General features: G+C 60.2%; 1 protein-coding gene across 2 annotated transcripts in view; it reads right to left on the bottom strand.

Annotated features, from left to right (window-relative positions):
- Positions 1 to 1190: 1190 nt before the first annotated feature.
- Dennd3 (DENN domain containing 3) overlaps positions 1191 to 18395 on the bottom strand; it is a 42080-nt gene continuing 24875 nt past the window's right edge. Inside the window, exons 10-23 of one of the 2 annotated variants that reach the window (XM_042699991.1) lie at positions 18297 to 18393; positions 15715 to 15818; positions 14784 to 14983; positions 13012 to 13533; positions 8295 to 8554; positions 7899 to 8069; positions 7092 to 7221; positions 6079 to 6186; positions 5712 to 5851; positions 5154 to 5311; positions 4818 to 4951; positions 3667 to 3785; positions 3459 to 3596; positions 1191 to 2777 (exon numbers count right to left, since the gene is read on the bottom strand). In XM_042699991.1, coding sequence (XP_042555925.1) covers positions 2577 to 2777; positions 3459 to 3596; positions 3667 to 3785; positions 4818 to 4951; positions 5154 to 5311; positions 5712 to 5851; positions 6079 to 6186; positions 7092 to 7221; positions 7899 to 8069; positions 8295 to 8554; positions 13012 to 13533; positions 14784 to 14983; positions 15715 to 15818; positions 18297 to 18393 — 2482 coding nt within the window. In that variant the 3' untranslated portion in view covers positions 1191 to 2576. The remainder of the gene's footprint in view (positions 2778 to 3458; positions 3597 to 3666; positions 3786 to 4817; positions 4952 to 5153; positions 5312 to 5711; positions 5852 to 6078; positions 6187 to 7091; positions 7222 to 7898; positions 8070 to 8294; positions 8555 to 13011; positions 13534 to 14783; positions 14984 to 15714; positions 15819 to 18296; positions 18394 to 18395) is intronic. The other variant, XM_042699992.1, reaches the window with a different exon arrangement.

The raw sequence follows: 18395 nt of genomic DNA, 5'->3' as shown, positions 1-18395 counted from the left end.
CAGCTCTTCAGCTCAAGGCCAGCATACTACCACTTGAGCCACAGCGCCACTTCTGGTTTTCTGGTGGTTTATTGGAGATAAGAGTCTCACCAACTCTCCTGTCCAGGATGGCTTTGAACCATAATCCTCAAATCTCAGCCTCCTGAGTAGCTAGGATTCTAGGCATGAGCCACTGGCGCCCGGCTTATTAATTTTTGAATGTTTAATTCATCTAGTATTTTCTGAGTACCTGGGACTAAAGGTATGTGTCACCATGCCTGGCCGGGTAATGGACATAAATTTCTTGAAGGTCACTATCCTAGCCCATGCTGGTAGTTTGTTTTGTTGCTTGATAGGATCTCACTATGTGGTCCAGGCTGCCCTTGAACTCTCAATCCTCCTGCCTTGGCCTCCCCAATGCTGGGACTACAGGCATGCACCGTCACACTCGGCTTTTCTTGCTCTGAATATTGTTAGGAGATTCCAGAAAGAGTCCAGGACAGGCGCCCTGGCTAAGCAGGCCCTGGTGTCCGAGGGTGAGGGGACCCACCCTGCCGTGGAGCTATAACCAGCCAGGCCGGGTCCTTCGGCCTCACAGTCCCTTGCTGCCTCTGTTCCAAGGTGCAGAGCCCCGCTGTCACCCTGAGAACCAGCTGTCCCGAGCACCGCCCTCGGTGCGTGGCCTCAGCGCAGCGGCGAGGTCCTCTGCCTGGGGGCCTGGGGTCCTCTCGCTGCCCAGCCTCCGCATGGAGGAGCCCCTCACCCTCCTGGGATCTTGGTGGGGGTGAGGCGGGGCGCGGCCGTACCCCCACAGGCCCACAGCTTGGTAAGCCCTGGCTGTGCGGCCACTGCTAGGGCTGCATTTTTACCCCGTAAGTGGAGTGCCAGGTGGTGGGAAACGGAGGCCTCCCTGAGGCCCCCCTCCCAAGCGACCTGACAGCGGCCCCGGCGTGCAGGCTGGCACAGGTGCGCTGGGTGCTCCGTGCTTCCGGCCTCAGCCCCACGGCCAGTCCACAGCTGCCTCACAGACTCGGGCCGTCCCGGAAGCACCAGCGCGGGACGGGGCCGGCTGGGTCTGTGGAGAGGCCTGCACGCATCCTCCAGCAGACAAAGCCACAGACGCGCGGGTCACATGTCATGGCCACAGCTAAGTCCAGACGCTGACGGCTCCCACCTGCACCCCCAGGAGGATCACGGTTCAAAGCCAGCCATGCAAAGAAGCCTGTGAGACTTTATCTCATTACCCAGGGGAAAAAGTGAGAATGGAGGTGCGGCTCAGCGGTAGAGCGCCGGCTACTAGTACAAAAGAATGAGGCCTTGAGTTCAAGACCTAGTACTAGAACCAAAAAGCACCTAGACAGTTACCGGCGGCGGCCATTCTCACAGCCCCCAGCCAGCCACTGAGGCCCCGCGTGACACACGCTGCAGAGCTGTCAGCACGGCCCCTTCCCCCAAGGCAACACTGGGCACCAACTTAACTCACGCTGCTAGAGCCAGGCACAACCACGCTCGCGCCTGCCCTGCCTGGGGCTCCTTCAGAGGCGGAAGCCCCCCAAAGCGGCGGGGTCTCCTTACCCCTGCCCTGGTGAGAGTGCTGCTCACCATGCCTCCTCTCGAGAAATCTCACTCACACCTACACACACACTCACACACACAATCACACACACACTCACTCTCACACACACACACAGAGCTGCTGTGCCCTGGCAGCTCCAGTGCTGCCTCCGCTGCTGGGAATCGTGTCCAGGATGAAACGCGAAAGTCTGTCTTGGAATAACTTGACAAGGAGAATCGGGCAGTCCACACCTGTCTCGGGTCACGTCCAGAGCGCTGCCCACTGGCAGTGGCCACAATGAGGAAGCTAAGCCGCCCGCTCGGGGTTTCCTAGTGCCGTGGACAGGCATCAAATGATGCTCACGTGCGTCTGCGGCCTGCGCCGCGGGGCTCCGTGCACTCAGCTAAGCCCCGCCCTTCGCGACCGCCTTCCTGCCAGCCGTGAGTGCTCCCATGCAGAGACCCTGGTGTTCCGGGGAGCCAGCGCCCCCACAGCCACCCCTGGGAGAGGGGGTCGGCGGCGAGCACCGTCCACATCAGCAGCGCTCCTTGCGGGCACCATGTGCCCGGTCGGGGACGGGCGGGCACCGGGCAAGTCCTCTGCAGCTCTGCCCCGGGTCTGCGGGCCACGTGCTGCGGGTGAACGGCTCCTGCCTCGGTGGCAGCAGCCTGCAACACTGGGACACGTGGCAGTCGGGCTAACAGCAAAGCGCCGCTCACTGCGCACGCGTCCTGCGCAGCATGTGCCGCACCCGGCAGGGAGGCGGCCGCACTGGGCACCGCACCCTGCGCCCTTCAATAGAAAAGCCCGGCGCTTCGGTGCCCCCGGTTAGGGCTCACCAGGACGTGAGCAGCCACCACCACCCCGTCAGGTCCAGGTGTGTGAAAAACAAATGCTGAGGAGTCATGCGATGCAGCCAAGATCGTGGCTCCAGTGCAGGCCCTGCTTGTGGATTCTGGTACATTCTGGAAAACCCACTGGGTAACTGCAGCTGAGGCCGCATGTGTGAGCGGAGGCCGGCGGGGCGCGGGCGGGCGGGCGCTCACTCCACCTTCCAGATGGCGATCTTGCCCTCCTCCGGCCCGGACCCGCTGAGCACGTAGCGGCCCTCGGCGGAGCACAGCGTCCGAACGCAGTCCACGTGCGCCAGCAGCTCCTTGGCCACCGTCCTCTGGTCCGCGTCGATCACGTAGATCTTCCCCCGGGGCCGTCCCTGCGAGGGGCCCGCGCCGCCCACCCAGATCTGCAGGGAGGACGGGCGTCAGTCAGAGGGGAAGGGGCGCCTCAAAGCCGATGCCCTGCGGGCACCCCAAAACACATGTCCTTCCTGGCCAGGTCTCTGCTTTCAAGAGGCTGGGCCTGGAGGACGAGGCTGAAGCCCAGAGGCCAACACGACCCCGTCAGTGCTGGACGGTGCCGGGGGGTTGCTGAGAGGAGGGAAGCTGTTCTTACACTAGGACACGCACGCACGCACGCACGCACGCACGCACAAGTGTGCGGGACGGGCGAGGAGCTGGCTGTGGCGGTCAGGTGTGGACCGCGCGTGAGAGCATCCGGTGGCCGCAGGACGCACGCCCGTTCTCGCTAACTACAGGCAGTGCAGCGGGGCTCTGGAGGGGCGCGAACCTCCTCCTCCCAGTGTCTCCTCTGCGGCTGGACGGTCCCGATAGGGCGCCAGGGGGAAGCCAAGGTCACCGGGGTCACCGGCAGTGCTGGGACTCAGAGAAAAGCAGGGGCCGCCTCCCCCCGCCCCGCCGGGCTGCGAACTCCACCTCCTACAGGGCCGTGAGGCTGTGGCGCCGGTGGCCTCCACACAGCGTCTGCCTCCGCAACGCAGTCACACGGGAGCCCGAGGCTGTGACAGCCCACACGTGCCCACCCCGGGGAGGAGCCCGGAGGGCGAGGTGGGGGGCACGGGCCTCACCTGCCTCTTCACCCGGATCATGCAGCTGATCTCGGAGCAGTCTGGAAGGCGGACGCTCTCGGGGGGCCGGGCCAGGTCCCCCAGGCTCCAGATGTAGAGCTCGCTGTGTCCCGCGCAGGCCGCCCACAGCTGCTCCTGCTGGACAGACAGACGCCACCGTGGCACCGCGGCCACGGCGCCTCCCACCCGCCCCGCAGGCCCTCAGTACCTCAGGCAGGATCTGGAGGCCCAGGAAGGAGGCCTGCACTTCCGGATGGCCGCCGTTGATCCTCAGCTGCTGCCGCAGGACGCCGCGGGCCGTCACCTCCACGATGCTGCTCCCCGCGCCTGCAGAGGCCGCGGCCAGCCCAGCATGGGCGTCCTCACCTGACCCGGCCCCCCGTCCTCCCGTGACCACCAGCCCCACACTGTCACGTGACCCGTGACTGGCACACCCCACACGTGTCCCCTGCCCCGTGTGACTCGGCACGTGCTCCCCCGTCCCATGGGACTCAGCACGTGTCCCCTGTCCTGCGGGACCAACCAGCCTCAGGTGAGAAATGAACCCCTTGGTCCTCAGCCAGCCTAACCACTCAGACGCCAGCCTGAGTTTTCCTCCCTCCCACTACTAAGCACAAGGAACCCCTCTAGGCCAGCACTGTGTGTGTGTGGGGGGGGGGGGGGGGTGCCTGCACAAGGGGCAAAGCCCTGGGTCGGGAAGGGCTGGCTGCCGGGAGGGGCAGCCACAGCCTGAGCCTCAACTGCTTGGCATCGTCACCTGCCCAGCGCACTCACGCAGCGCGGGCCCCGCACACAGGCGACGGCGTTCAGACTGGGTGCTGGCCAGGTAGGTGCTGGCCAGATGGGCGTTGAAGAGCACAGCTGTGAGTGGCCTCGCCGTGTCCCAAGCCGGCCCACACTTGGGAGAACCACATGGGAAACCTAAAATCACTGTTGGAGCCGGGCACTGGTGGCTCACGCCTGTCATCCTAGCTACTCAGGAGGCTGACACCTGAGGATTAAGGTTCAAAGCCAGCCGGGGCAGGGAAGTCCATGAGACTCTTATCTCCAATGAACCACCAAAAAGATGAACGAGGAGCTGTGGTTCAAGTGGTAGAGCACCAGCCTTGAGCAAGAGAGCTGAGGGACAGCACCCAGGCCCCGAGTTCAAGCCCCAGGACAAGCACACACACAAAACGCCCCACAGTTGGCTGTGGCTCAAGCTCTGAGTTCAGGGGCGGGGAGGGGGGTAGCTCCCCAAGGGCGGACCGGGGTAGTCTGCACTCCATAGGAGGGCAGGAGTCTAGGGGAGGCCCAGGGAGGGGAGGCCCGGGGAGGGGAGGCCCGGGGAGGGGAGGCGGTGGCGGCGCAGGCACTCACAGCACCAGAGGTGGCTGCTGTGCAGGCTGATGGCCGTGAGGCCCCCGCAGGGCAGCTGGAAGCGGCCGGTGACCCGCAGGCTGCTCACGTCCCAGGCCAGCACCGTCCCGTCCACACTGCAGGAGTACAGCTCGCTGAGGGTCAAACACGCACACGGTTAATGGCCGGGGGTGGGGGGGCGCGCCGTGGGGTCGCCTACACCAGGGGCCGAGCCCAGGTGGGGGGCAGCTCCCCAGGGCTCCGCGCTTCCGCCCAGGGCTGAGGTCCCCCGCGGGTCCAGCAGGAGCACCGCGCACCTGGGCCTCCCGCCCCCGCCCCCCGCTTCCTGCGGCCGACCTGGGCCTCCCGCCGGCGGGCGCGGCAAGCCCGGTGACGGCGGCACGGTGCTCGGTGAGCTGCTTGTTGCAGGACACGCTGTGGACGCTGATGATGTAGATGGCCGCGTCCTCCGAGCCCACCCACACCTGGCTCTGGTCCGCCATCACCATGCAGTTCTAGGGAGAAGCCCGAGTCAGCCCGCCAAACTCCCGCCAGCGCCTGCGGGGACGCGAGGTGGGTGCGGCTCCCTGCCCCCCTCAACGTGCCCTCCTCTCCGTCCCCCTCCTTTTCCCCCCTCCCCAGCTCAGGCCCAGGGCAGGGTTAACAGGCTGAGACAGGGTCTTGCTAATTACATTTTGCTTGGGCTGGCCTTGAACCTCAATCCTCCCAATCGCTGCCTTCCTGGCAGCTGGGATTATACACGTGCACAACCACACCTGGCCCACGGTGAAAGGTAAGATCATCCACCAAAAGCACAAGAACATGAAAAAATGGGGTACCCAGGTCGCCACAGAAAGGACACCTGTCAGAGGTTTGAGGCGGTCTTCGGGTGTCCGGGGGGTGGGGGTCACTTACCACCCTGGAGGAGCCCACTCTGAAGCAGTGCTGGTGCACGGTCCAGGAGGACGCGTCGAACACGATCACTTTGCCTCCGCTCAGGGCGCACCACAGCTTGGGGTGAGCGTCCTCCACCTTCTCCGCTGGGTCCAGATGCCCTGGGAGCCAGCGGCGCCGGTCAGACAGCTGAAGGGACGGGGCCTAGCATCTGCCGTAACCCCTCGGACCCACCCCGGGCGGGCTCAGCGCCCAGAGCTGTGAGCAGGAGGCCACGCTCCGGGTGAGGACACGGCCGCAGGCCGGCGCCCTGCGAGTCACCAAGGGCCTCAAACCTGCTTCCACCCACACGGCCGTCCCCGGGCCGGAGCGGGACAGGAGGGCTCACCTGGCGTGTAGAGCAGGACCTCCACAGCCTGCGGGCCCGGCTCCCCGGCCGACGGGTTGATCTTGTGTTTTAGGGTCTCCGAGGTGGTCTTGGGGACCGCCAGGGGCACTGGAGCGCAAGACCACTGGTCAGTGGAGGACGAGGACCGCGCTGGCCCCCGGGGGAGGACTGGGAGGACTGAGGGGCAGGCGCCCACGCAACATGGCGTCACTGGCAGGAAGCCAGCGAAGGCTTCGGTCTCCAGCCCCGCCCTGCCCCGCCCGCGGCGGCTGGGCCCTGAGGCCCGTGACGTGAACAGGGTGGACACCAGGCTGGGTAATGGAGCCAGGCGCCCGCGCACCCCAGCAGCCTCTCTGACCCAGCCCCGGGCCCCCCAGCACAGCTGAAGCCTCCCCCAGAAGTGGAGTGCCGCCCTCTTCACCCCGCCTCTGGTTACAACTAGTTCCCAACAAACAGCTGCGTCCACTCCACCCTGAGTCCACTTGCGGTGAGGTTAGGAAGGGGACACAAGGAAAATGGCAGGCAAAGCAAAGAAACACGCGGGCCCCGGGCCCCAAGGCCCCGAATCCACCTGTGGCGCCCAGCCGCGCACAGGCCGAAGCTGCCTGACCACAGCGCCCAGCGGCCAACCGCTTGCATGCACCACCCAACAGCCTTCCAGAAGTTTCTAGTCGGCTTACATCAGCCAGAGGAATGTCTGTCATTAGTGAGAAGAGGACCGGGGCGACCCGACGACGCGATGGGAGACGCGGCCTCGCCGCGCTCCGCAGAAAGAGCAGCAGAGGGAAGCGGCGCTGGGCGCCACGAACACGCAAACTGCAGCCAGGTGTGCGCCCGCGGGCCCGGCAGCCCGCCCTCGGGAGGCTTGAGGCAGGAGGACAGAGAATTTGAGGCTGGCCTGGGCTACAAACAAGCCTCTGTCTCAAACAGAATGAAAGGTATGCAAACAAGAACTGGGGGATGGGGTATTGCCAGTGAAATCGAGGCCCCCAGCAAGACCCGGCGGCTCTCACTTTCAGTCCGCATCTTGTCGAAGTAGGACAGCTTGGAGGCGGCGTAGATGGCCCCGGGGGACTGCAGCGCGCCCACCACGGCGTCCATGAGCAGGACGTTGGTGAGCGCTTGCTGGACAAACTGAGGGTCCTAGGTGGAAACCGCGAGTCAGTGCCGTCACAGGCGCGCCTGGCTGCGCCCTTGCCAGGCGGCACGGCGGGCCGGCAGCGGTGGTGATGGCTCATGCCAGGCCCAGCACACTCTCTGAGAGCCAGGCAGAAGCGCTCTGGCTGTGTGGCCACATCATGCCTGCGGCCACTGCTGCACATCCAGAGTCAACAGGGCGGCGGAGGCTGCAGGCGCTCTGGCTGCACAGAAACCAGTGCACGGGGCCTGCACCGTTGTATGGTGCCTGCCACAGGCTCAGGCCCAGCCCACAGCAACACGCTACCAAACCTGGCGCACCCAGCCTCGGGGGCCAGGACCAGCCGTCCCAACGGCACCTGCCCGCTGCGCTGCCCACGCTCAGCTCGCCACTCGCCGATACAACGCCCCCACACCCCTTCCTTGGTGCCCAGCCCCCTTCATCTCTGCAAGTGTGTCATCGGGTGACTGGAGGAAATGAGTGACACACGTCCCCAGGGCAAGGCCGGTGCCAACTCCATGCATTTCCTGATCACAGATGTGGGAGGCTGAGGCCATTTGCTCGCCTGCCCGCCGGGTGGATGGGCGCAGTGCAGCCCAGCCGGTCTGCCACCCACTCTCCAGGCCTCCCGGCAGGGCTGGCGCCAGCCCTCACCACCCACCCTGTGCCCGAGGCTGCCCACCTTGTAGTCGTCGGCCAGCTTCCTCCCGGCCCACATCTCCTTCACCATCAGATGCCACAGGTCACACTCGGACTTCAGGTTGGCCTCAAACACTTCTTTCTTGGACACCATTTTAATTTTCAAGGTGGGGATTCTCAGGAGGAGGAAGGCCACCATGGTGCTCTTCACCTCCTGTGTGGGCACAAGACCCACCATGGTGAAGCGCCCGGCTCCTGCCTGGCTGGAGGGCGGCGGCCGGCCTTGCTTCTCCCCTCTCAGCCAGGGAGGGGCTCTACGCCTGCGCACACCGGGCCTCCTCCCTGCTCTCCCCACCCTGGACAGGAAGCAGCCTCGGCCAGCAGAGGCCGGGTACAGGAGGCCAACCTTTGTACCCTGAACCACCCTAGGTGAGCTTACCTCTATGTTCCTGAAGGTGGAAATCTCCACATAGCCCGGCCTCCCCTCTGTCAGCAGGAAGAGGCGCTTCTGGGTCATGGCAATCTTGCCCACGCCGCAGTTGGTCTTCACGGAGCTGGACAGCTTGTAAACGCACTCGTTCTTGTCCAGGTGGTCCATCACCAGTGAAGGCAGGCTCACCTCCTGGGCCTCTGCTTCTGTCTCTTTCCAGCAATTATAGAAATCCTTGAATGTTTCTGGGTCAATTTGCTTCTGCTGGCCTGTGTTTTATAAGAAAAAAAAGATGACTTAGGCCACATGCATCACCTTACGAAATAGCACAATGCCCAGAGTCAGGCAGCAGGTGGCACTGGTGCTCAGATCGTTCGACCTTGGCCTTTCCAGACAGCAGAGGGGAGGGTTCTGTGGTCCAGGACAGGTTGTCATGGTAACCCTGGAGCTGCAAGGACACACTGAGATCAGGGCACTTCTTGTGGTGATGTGACCTTCTTCACCACTGGACCAGAGAGGAAGTAACACTGAAGAAATGAGGATCACACCTTGCCTGAAACCAGCCTACTCTGCTCTCTGTAAGTGAATGATGTATTTGTTTTTAGTCCAGATCACCTTAGCAGATGCAGTCTGTAAACACCAAGTAGTCACCGTGCCCTTGGGTGAGTGGGAGCCCCACGCAGATGCCCAGCTTCTCCTCAGCCCTGCACACTCCACCCCTAACACCGGCTGGTCCCTGCACCCACCCTGGCCCGCTCCTGACTTCCATGCCTCCTGAGTCTGCCGGCCCCTCTGGCCTCGAGCCTGCAGTACTGGGAGATGCAGACACAGGTTGGGGCTCCTGCTACCTCTGCCACCCTCTGCGGGGTGCCTAGCCAGTGCCCAGGACTTCTCTAATGTACAATGGAGTCCTGATTCCTTGCTAAACAGGGGACTGCTGTCTACTCCAGCCCCAATGCGGCCTCCAGGCCAAGCCTCCACCTTCCACCCTCCATCTCAGACAAACCAGGTACACCCCAGACACCTCTGCACCTGACTACCCATCCAGAAAACACACTCTTATCCTCAACACCGCGTATGTATGTAGCCGTCTCCAACCAAGTGGGTCGCCGTGGCTGGGACCAGCAAGTTCTGGACAGAATCACTGCTCACTGTCACCACTGCCCACCAAGAAGCACACTCCACATTGTCCAATCCAGGGCCCTCGTGACAGGCAGGCTGGGGTAGAGCTGGGACACTGGGGCATGAAGAAAGCCAATTGCTAGGGCTGGGAAGGTGGCTCAGTGGTAGAGCGCTTGCCTTGCATGCATGAGGCCCTGGGTTCCATTCCTCAGCACCACATAAACAAAAAGAAAAAAGCCAAAGTGGCGCTGTGGCTCAAGTGGTAGAGCACTAGCCTTGAGCTGAAGAGCCGAGGGACAGCGCCCAGGCCCAGAGTTCAAGCCCCACAATTGGACCTAAAAAAAAAAGAAAGGAAGGAAGCCAATTGCTAGCTAGGTGCTAGTGGCTATTCAGGAAGCTGACATCCGAGGATCATGATTTGAAGCCAGCCCAGAAAGGAAAGTCCATGAGATTCTAGCCTTGTGCAACAAAGCTCAGCAACACTTCTGGCTTTTTCTAAGTAATTTATGGGAGATAAAGAGTCTCACAGACTTTCCTGCCTGCACCTCAGACCTCAGTGTCTGGAGTAGCTAGGATGACAGGCGTGAACCACCAACCCCAGCTATACAGATCCCTTTGATGTGAATTTTTTCTTTCCTGTTTGGTTTCAGTGACTGAAAGAAATGTGGCTGGATGTAGCGAAGTGTGCGCGCTTGCCAGACATGCATGAGGCCCTGAGCTCCTCCCCAGCACTGCCAAGAAATAGCTGTTAACTATATATGATATCCAGCCACTGTGAAACACCTTAAAAATAGAGGGAAAAAAAATAGCAAAAACATCGCCACCTGGTGGAGACTGACACGAACATCGGGTACCAGTGCCAGTGTATACAGTGCTCTGTGTGGAAAACACAGATGTCAAAGAAGGCTCTAGAACTTGCTGCAGCACCCACTCCCTGCACAGAGCTGTCCCTTTCTATGTTGTCCCAATGCCAATGTAACCACGATGGAAAATGCTCCAGAGTACATGGCTGCTGACCCTGTTTGTGGACAGGAGCCGGGATGCCTGGCTGGGACTTTGGCCTCCTCCGATCCAGGCTCTTGGCCCGGCTGGGATGAGGGACCAGCTCCTGCCTACGTTGCGGCCAGCAGGGAAGGTGACCTGCGAACACAGAGGCCCACGTGCTGCCAGCAAGGGGCTTGTTGTCGGTTTTGGTGCCAATCAGTCCTGGGGCTTGAACCTAGGGATTGGGCACTTGCTAAGCAGCAGCTAAATCCCAGTCCCCTTTTTACTCCTTTTCAAGAAAGGATCTTCCTTTATTCACCAGGCCTACCTGGACTGTGATCCTCCTACTGTGCATGCCCATGGTACACACCACTGCAAAGCCATTGGCTGAGGTAGGCATATCATTTCATTTTCTCAGGCTGGCCTCAGATTGCAACCTACCAATTTTTGCCTCCCAAGTAGTAAGGACCGCAGCCTTGAGCCACAGTACCTGCCTTTAAACGTATTCTACTTCACGGGCTTATTCCAAGCCAGCGACATCTGGCATTGAGGAAGACTGACATTTTTCTTTTTTTTTTTTTTTTTTGGTCCGGTTGTGGGGCCTGAACTCTGGGCCTGGGTGCTGTCCCTCAGCTCTTCAGCTCAAGGCTAGCGCTCTACCACTTGAGCCACAGCACCACTTCTGGCTTTTTTTTTTCTTTTTGCTTATGTGGTGCTGAGGAATTGAACCCGGGGCCTCATGCATGCAAGGCAAGCGCTCTACCACTGAGCCACTTTCCCAACCCCTGACATTTTTCGACACAGCCATTTGGCCAATACACAGATTAGATGTTGCTCTATTCGGCAACCTCAGGCGCCCAAAGGGATGGCATTTCTGGGCTGATCTGCCATGCAAACCAAACAGCAGGGCTGGTGGGAACCACAGAAGGCCCCTTGCCGGCCAGGCCTCCCAGTGTCCTCCTGCATACCCTTCTGGTCCCATGACCGCAGGCAGCACGGCCAACGCGAGCCTGGTCTCCATGGCGCCAGCCCTCCAGGGGCACGGGCTCCTGCCAAGGCCTCTGAGCCCCACGCCTCCAGGGCTCTGTCCACACCCTGTGCTGCCTGCACCTGACTCCTGCCCACCCGGCGTGGCCTACATGGGAATGTGCCCACTACACCCGGCTGGACAGACCTCATATCTTACTCTTCAGAGCATGGCATGGGGAAGTGACCACCCGCAGTACCTATGGAAACTGGCCCCTGACCCCACAGCCCCAGCCTCCGCTCACGCCCGCCCCTCCGCGGCGACGGAGCCACGTGTTACACACACACCAACACCTGCAAACACCCGGACCACACTGCTGTGTGGTCTCCAGCGTTCAGTGCTGTGGGACTAGTGTGCAGCAATGTCGGGCAGGCCTACGTGTCAGCATAGGAAAACCCTGATCAGCGTGGAATAAAGCAGACCCCATCACCCAACCTATGGACAAAACCCACGTGCTGTTCTGACGCAACTAACTGTAGTCATAGCAACGCACAGCAAGAGGGGAGCGACAGCCCCCTTGTGGGGGCGACAGCAAGGGACCCCAAGCAACCTAGGAAGCGAGGCCAGCAGGAAGTGGGTTGATGAGGCGGTTGTAGATGTGCTGAGTGTGTCACACTGAGTGCTTTGTGTGTTGTGTGTGTGCACATACACACATGCATGCACGCGTGTATGTATTGTGCGCATGTGCTTGCTTGCGCGTGTGTGCACAGCACTTCATCCTAGCCAGGCTTTCCAGATGTCGGGTCACCTCTTGAGTTGAGCTGAGCATTGCAGAAAGGGCCTGCCCACCTCCCAGCCCTTCCTGCATCCTCCCAGCCCGTGATGCATCCACCTAGAGCCAGCCCAGGGGCGTGTACCACCACGCTGCCATGGGCTCCATGACCTCCGCTGCCTGGCCTCCTCCTGTCGCCACTGTGTATAAGCACAGCCAACTCGGCATTTGTGGGGGACAGGTTCTGGGAGCCCTGGGGTACCCAAATCCCAGACAGTCAAGCACAGTGTGCAAATTGGCGCGTGCTTCCCACTTGCATGCCTGCCTGCATCTCAAATGACTTCTCACCCCGAGCACAGTGGAGCAGCACTGTAATGACAGGTAGCACGGCTGCACTCACTAGCACAAACACAGAGGGTTTCTTGGTAGCCTGGCATTTGAACTCAGGGCCTCATGCTTGCGAGGCAGGCATTCTGGGCACTTGAGCCAAGCCTCCCACCTATTTTTTCCTGGCTATTTTGTGGCCAGGGTCTCATACTTTTGCCTGCTGCTGGCATGGGACCAAGTCCCTCTAACACCCAGCATCCTGCAAATCTAGGATTAGAGGTGTGAGCCACCCACCAGGTCCACATCATTCCAGGTTTATTTTCAGTTTTGGTAGTACTGGGAATTGAACCCAGAGTCTTGAACATGCTAGGAAGATATTCTACAGCTTGAGCTACGCCCCATCCCCCACACACAGTTTTAGAATACGTCTTTTTTTTTTAGGTGGTGCTGGGTTCTTTCCTATTTTTTTCAGTGTGCAGCAGAATCACCAGTTCAGGACCACGGCCACGCGGGCACCCATACTTGAATAGGAAGCAGTGGCGTGGAAGTCTTACCGACGGTGAGCGCGGTGAACAGGCGGCAGATGATGTCGGTGTCCTTCACGATGCCGGACTCCTGGACCCTCTTCACGAAGTCGTCCAGCTGCATGTGCTTCTTGGGCAGCTCGAAGTTCTTCACAGTGTCGTCGGCCTTCGGGGCCTGGCCGAGCTTGTCCAGGACCTCGGTGATAAGCCTCTTCAGCTCGGGCGTCCGCTCGGCCTGGGCGCGCTCGGCAGTGGACATGGCTGCCATTGTCCCCTTCACGAGGTCGGCCGGGAAAATCCCCAGGTCTGTCTTGTACAGGTTCTGGAAGTCCAGGAGGGCGCTGAGCAGCTGCCCCTGCATCAGGTGCACGATGCCCCGCAGGTAGAAATACCTGGCCAGGAGCAGAGAGTTGTCGGGGGCCAGGAGCCCCATGGCCTTGCTCAGCAGGCCGGCGAAGTCTGCGTAGTAGGCCTGCACACACTGCCTCACCAGCGGGAAGTGGATTTCTGGAATCTTGAAGGTGTACGTGCACTTAGGGGCCACGTTCAGGGCTGAAAAATCAAGGGACAATAGAAGGCGATTGGCAGGCATGGACCTTCAAAGTGAACATCTACACCAGTCATGTCAACACTTTTTCCAGAATGTTCTGTGTACGTTGAGAGTTACAAGAGCCCCTCATTCCCCTTCTAGAGTGAGAAGAGGTAGCTTCCACTCAACAGCTTAATCTGTATAACCATCAAGGCCTCGTGGAGTGACTGCTCTACAGCCTGAGGGCAAAGCTGGCACAGGCACAATGCACGTGCAGGAGGCCGAACCCCTCAAACAGCAGCTGTGGGGGGTGCTCTGGTGTGGCACGTCTTCCGTCTTATATGGAAGGCGAGGCTATGGAGCTCTTGTGGGCCAGGAAGCTCCCCGAAGAGGCCCAGAAAGCAGAAGGTACTCCCCAAGCCCCACGGTCAAGGGGCTGCACAGGGGGCCTCACACCGGCACTCACCTCCACGGCTCACTGGAGCCCTGAGGCTCCGCTTCACACCCTCCCCCACCAGATCACAACCTTCCAGAGCCTCAATGGCCAATCACAAGGCCCCAGGCACGGACCCGGCAGCCGGGGCCAGCAGCCACAAGAAGCCCACGTGCAGGGATCTCATAGGTCTTAGCCCCTAATAACCTCTCCTGTCCACGGAGGATGGGGCAGAGTTGCACACTGGAAGTGCACGGAAGGGCCCAAGCACAAGGACCACACAAATGTGGAAATGAGACAGGAGCTTGCACACGTCCAGATGTGGACTTAGCAATTCATGCACTGGAAGACCTCCAAGCTGACATCTTTCCCAGCACCAGGGCACCTCCACTGCCCCCTGCTGGAGAGCCTGTGCACAGTGGCCTCCCCTGCACTGAGAGCCCTCTTGACTCTGACTCCACTCCACTTTACCCCAACGTGTGTAAGGAGAGCAGGGCACTCACGGGGGCCTTACTGTATCTCACAGATAGCTACACACCCGAGTATGTACTTCATACACACACATTCCTGTGCACGTGTGCACACATACAGACTTCCTCCCCCGGGCCACTTATCGGGCGATGTGAGCTGCCCGTGAGCATACACATGCAGGCATGCATACATGCAAGCACACACACTTGCAGGCATACACACACACAGGTGTGCACACACACTGGCACACACATGTACACAGGCACACACACATGCACACAGACATACACTTGCAGGCATACATGCTCACAGGCATACACGTGCAGGCACACAGGCACATGCTCCCAGGCACACCGTAAACATCCTTACCCAGGCTGCTGCTCTGGCAGTGTGAGCTGCCCATGACACGAAGAGACAAGTTCCTGGGTGGCAGCTCGGGCAGGGCAATGTCCTGCAGGTTGGGCATGCTGACCACCATGCGCCGGTGGGCGAGGGGCAGGGCTGGGGGCTTCCGCAAGGCCATCTTCTCCACCGTGGGTCTTCTGGGGCTTATCAGCATTCCGTTCTCCCTGGACAGAGGAAAGCAAAAGTGCACTTGGGAGACGCCAGGATGGTTCACTGTTCCTCCCTAACCAGAGGGGGAGAGCAAACCGTGGCAACAACTTGAATAAATCCCACCTTCCGCAGACCCTCGGGGAAGGACAGCCAGCGGGTCTCACAGCCGAGCAACCCCCAGGCATCCTCTATAATGAACACATGCCTGAGGCCAAGAGAAGCACTTAGAAAACAGGCCGTGTGACGGGGAGCGTGTGAATGAAGATAGGGAGAGCGGAGTGGGCAGAGCGGGACTCGGCACAGGGCACTGGTGGCACACGCACCCCAACAAGCAGGGACATACAGGGCTTGCCTGTCCCCACCTCACTGTGACTGTGTGTGTGATGTGCGTGTATGTGCCAGTTGTGAGGCTTGAACTTGGGGCCTGGGCATTATCCCGGAGCTTCTTGTACTCAAAGCTAGCTCTCTACTACTGAGGCACAAGTCCACTTCTGGCCTTTCTGGTGCTTAACTGGAGAAGAGTCTCACAGATTTTCCAGCCCAAGCTGGCTTTGAACCATGAGCCTCATATCTCAGCCTCCTGAATGGCCAGGATCACAGATGTGAGCCATCAGTGCCTGGCTCTCACTGTGAATTTCCTAGTAACCTGCGCTGCCCACAGAGTATATCATTCATCATCCGGATCAAGCTGTCACCAGAGCACTGGGACCCCGAGTCGTGTACATGACACCCCAGAACAGAGCACCTGTCTTCTTCCGACTGCGTATCGCGGTCCATCCGGGCAAAGGCATCCATCGTGCGGCTGAGCCGGGCCTTCAGGAAGGAGTGGAACATGTAGGTGTCCAGGACCTGCGGCAGACAAGAAGAGGTGGCCCCATGGCCTCAAGCCCCGCTCCTGCCTCTGATCCAACCCCCGGCAGCTACCACCGGTCCCAAGGGGCAGAAACCCCTGAACAGGAACATCCACACTCTGATTGCCTCTATTCAGCACCACATTCACCTATGGGTCTCAGATAAGCAGCTGCTCTGCAGCTGGAAATCCTCACACCCAAGAGCAGAGAACCCTAACACGGAGACACCTCTGTGTGACAATAAACTCAAGCAAAAGGGGCTGGTACACGGCTCAAGAGGTGGAGCTCCTGCCTGGCAGGTGAGGCCCCAGGACACAGGTGTGCTCTGGGGCTCCCTGAAAGCTCTCCTGCCCCAGCGGGGGCAGCGGAAGCACACGGGGACCACCATCAGGAGCGATGACATCAAGAGCGTCGTGGAGAGGAGCGGTCTGGAGAGAGGAAGCACCGCCCCTGCCGGTCCACGCTCCCCTCTGCTTTGTATTTCTTTGGCTCCCCAGGTCTCCTGTCGTGTGAGCACTGTGTGACAGTGTCCTGAGTTCTCATGGCCCATGGACCGATCCACCGTGCAGTGTTGGGTCACGAGTGGAGGGAGGGAGAGCGAGCAGCTAACGTCTACGTTTGGCTGCAGAGCCCACAGGCTGCGTGGAGGGGCGGGGCGTGGGGCATCCAGGAACGTCAAAGTCCAGGGGAAGCAGGGACGGGGAGGGGAGTGGCTGGAGGCCAGTGGACTGGTAACGTGACGGGTGTGGGGGCCATGGTGCAGGAGGGCTGAGCCCATCGGAAACGGCCATAGCCTTAGGTCAACACTGTCACCTGCGGTCCCGAGGCATTGTGCGAGCCATGCCCGCTTGCGAGCAATGCTTCCCTTCTTATTTCAGTTTCCCAATGGGAGCATGTACTCTGGAAAACTGCTGAGGAATGAGAGAGAGACAGAGACAGAGGAGAGAGAGAGGAGAGAGTGGAAGAAGAGAAGAGAGAAAGAGAGGAAACAGAGGAGAAAGGAGAGAGAGGAGAAAAAGGAGACTAGAGGAGAAAGGAGAAAGGAGAGGGGGCGGAGGGCGTTCACCACGCAGTCCATACGATGAGTGGGGTGCACGTGGGCATCTGTGCCGTGCTGCCCGGGGCTCTGAGGCGGCACACGGCCTCATCTTCCAGGGTCCCAGCTGACAGAGGGGTGTAGAAGAAGCCCCACAGGGAAAGGCCTCCCCAAGAGGGGGCAGTTGGGACCCAACAGGTGAGAGGCACCCCAGCACGGCCTCTGCACACTCCCCACGGGCTTTAAATGTCATTCGGGTGCCTGCCAGCCATGCTCAAATGTCCCCTAGGGCCAGACCCTCTCCAAGCTCCACGCAGGCCCAGCATCACGAGCTCCACACTGCCACCCGCGTGTGACACGGGCACCTCCACCCGGCCCCGAGATGCCTGCAAAGGAAACTGCACAGCCAGGTAAGGCTGGGAGCAGGCGGCCTCCCCAGCCCACAGGGGAGCCAGCGGGCACTGGGAGCATCAGAGGCGAACCCTGCAGAGCCTGGAGAGAGGCAACCTTCACCCCACACCAGGGTCCGCACAGGAGCACAAAGCCCAAGACAAGCGCCTTGTGTGATGAACGAAAACAAAACCCCCAGGGCTCCTTGCTGGAGTGGACATGGTAACAGAGCTGCCTCCAGCCAACCCCAGAGCGCTGCCAGCACCGAGGGGGAGACGCAGCTGTGGAGACGCGTCCCAAAGAGAGGGAAGGGGCTGGGGGAGCTCCGATCAGGATCATGCTGGCAAAGGGCCAACCTTGTCCCCAGGGACAGAGGAGTCACAGGCTGCTCTGGGATGACAAGGAGGCGCACTAGAGACATCACACAGGGGTGTCCAGGTGGAGGACATGGCGCAGCTGTGCCCCTCTGCCAGGCTAACGAACTGTAATCTGAAAACGGCATATCTTATTATACATATGTTATGCTCTAAAAGATGACTTAAAACAAGATAGGGAGCCAGGCACTAGTAGCATCAGCCTGTCATCCTAACTACTCAAGAGGCTGAGCTCCAAACAATCACAGCTCAAAGTCAGCCTGGGCAGAAAAAAGTTCATGAGATTCTATCTCCAAAATAACCAGGAAAAGCTGGAGTAGAGGTGTGGCTCAAGTGGTAGAGAACTAGCCCAGTGTGCTCCAAGCCCTAAGTTCAAACCCCACTGCCATGGAAGTGGCGCTATGACTCAAGTGGTAGAGCTCTCGCCTTGAGCTGAAGAGCAGAGGGACAGCACCCAGGCCCAGAGTTCAAGACCCACGACCGACAAAAAAAAGAAAAAACCCACTGCCAGCAAAAACAATAATATAAAAAGGACCCGTATGAAAACAAGCTTCTTGAAAAAGCAAATATACTTCCTAAAATATGAATGGATCTTGAAAACCTGTATTTGAGAAATATTTAAGTAGAGAAAAGCCGGACGGACTGAGCAGCAGCGACCTGCTGCGCACACCCTCACCTGCCTGTAGAACGGCTGGTCCCCCGCCGCTCTGGTCTTCAGAAACTCTTCACTGTTGAAGACTCTGTGCTCATAGTTCAAATGATTCTTCACTTCCCT

This window comes from Dipodomys spectabilis, unplaced genomic scaffold (genome assembly GCF_019054845.1).
Source record: "Dipodomys spectabilis isolate Male_0828 unplaced genomic scaffold, ASM1905484v1 ptg000264l, whole genome shotgun sequence".
NCBI classification, from domain to species: domain Eukaryota; kingdom Metazoa; phylum Chordata; class Mammalia; order Rodentia; family Heteromyidae; genus Dipodomys; species Dipodomys spectabilis.
This window is presented reverse-complemented; position numbering and strand designations above follow the sequence as displayed.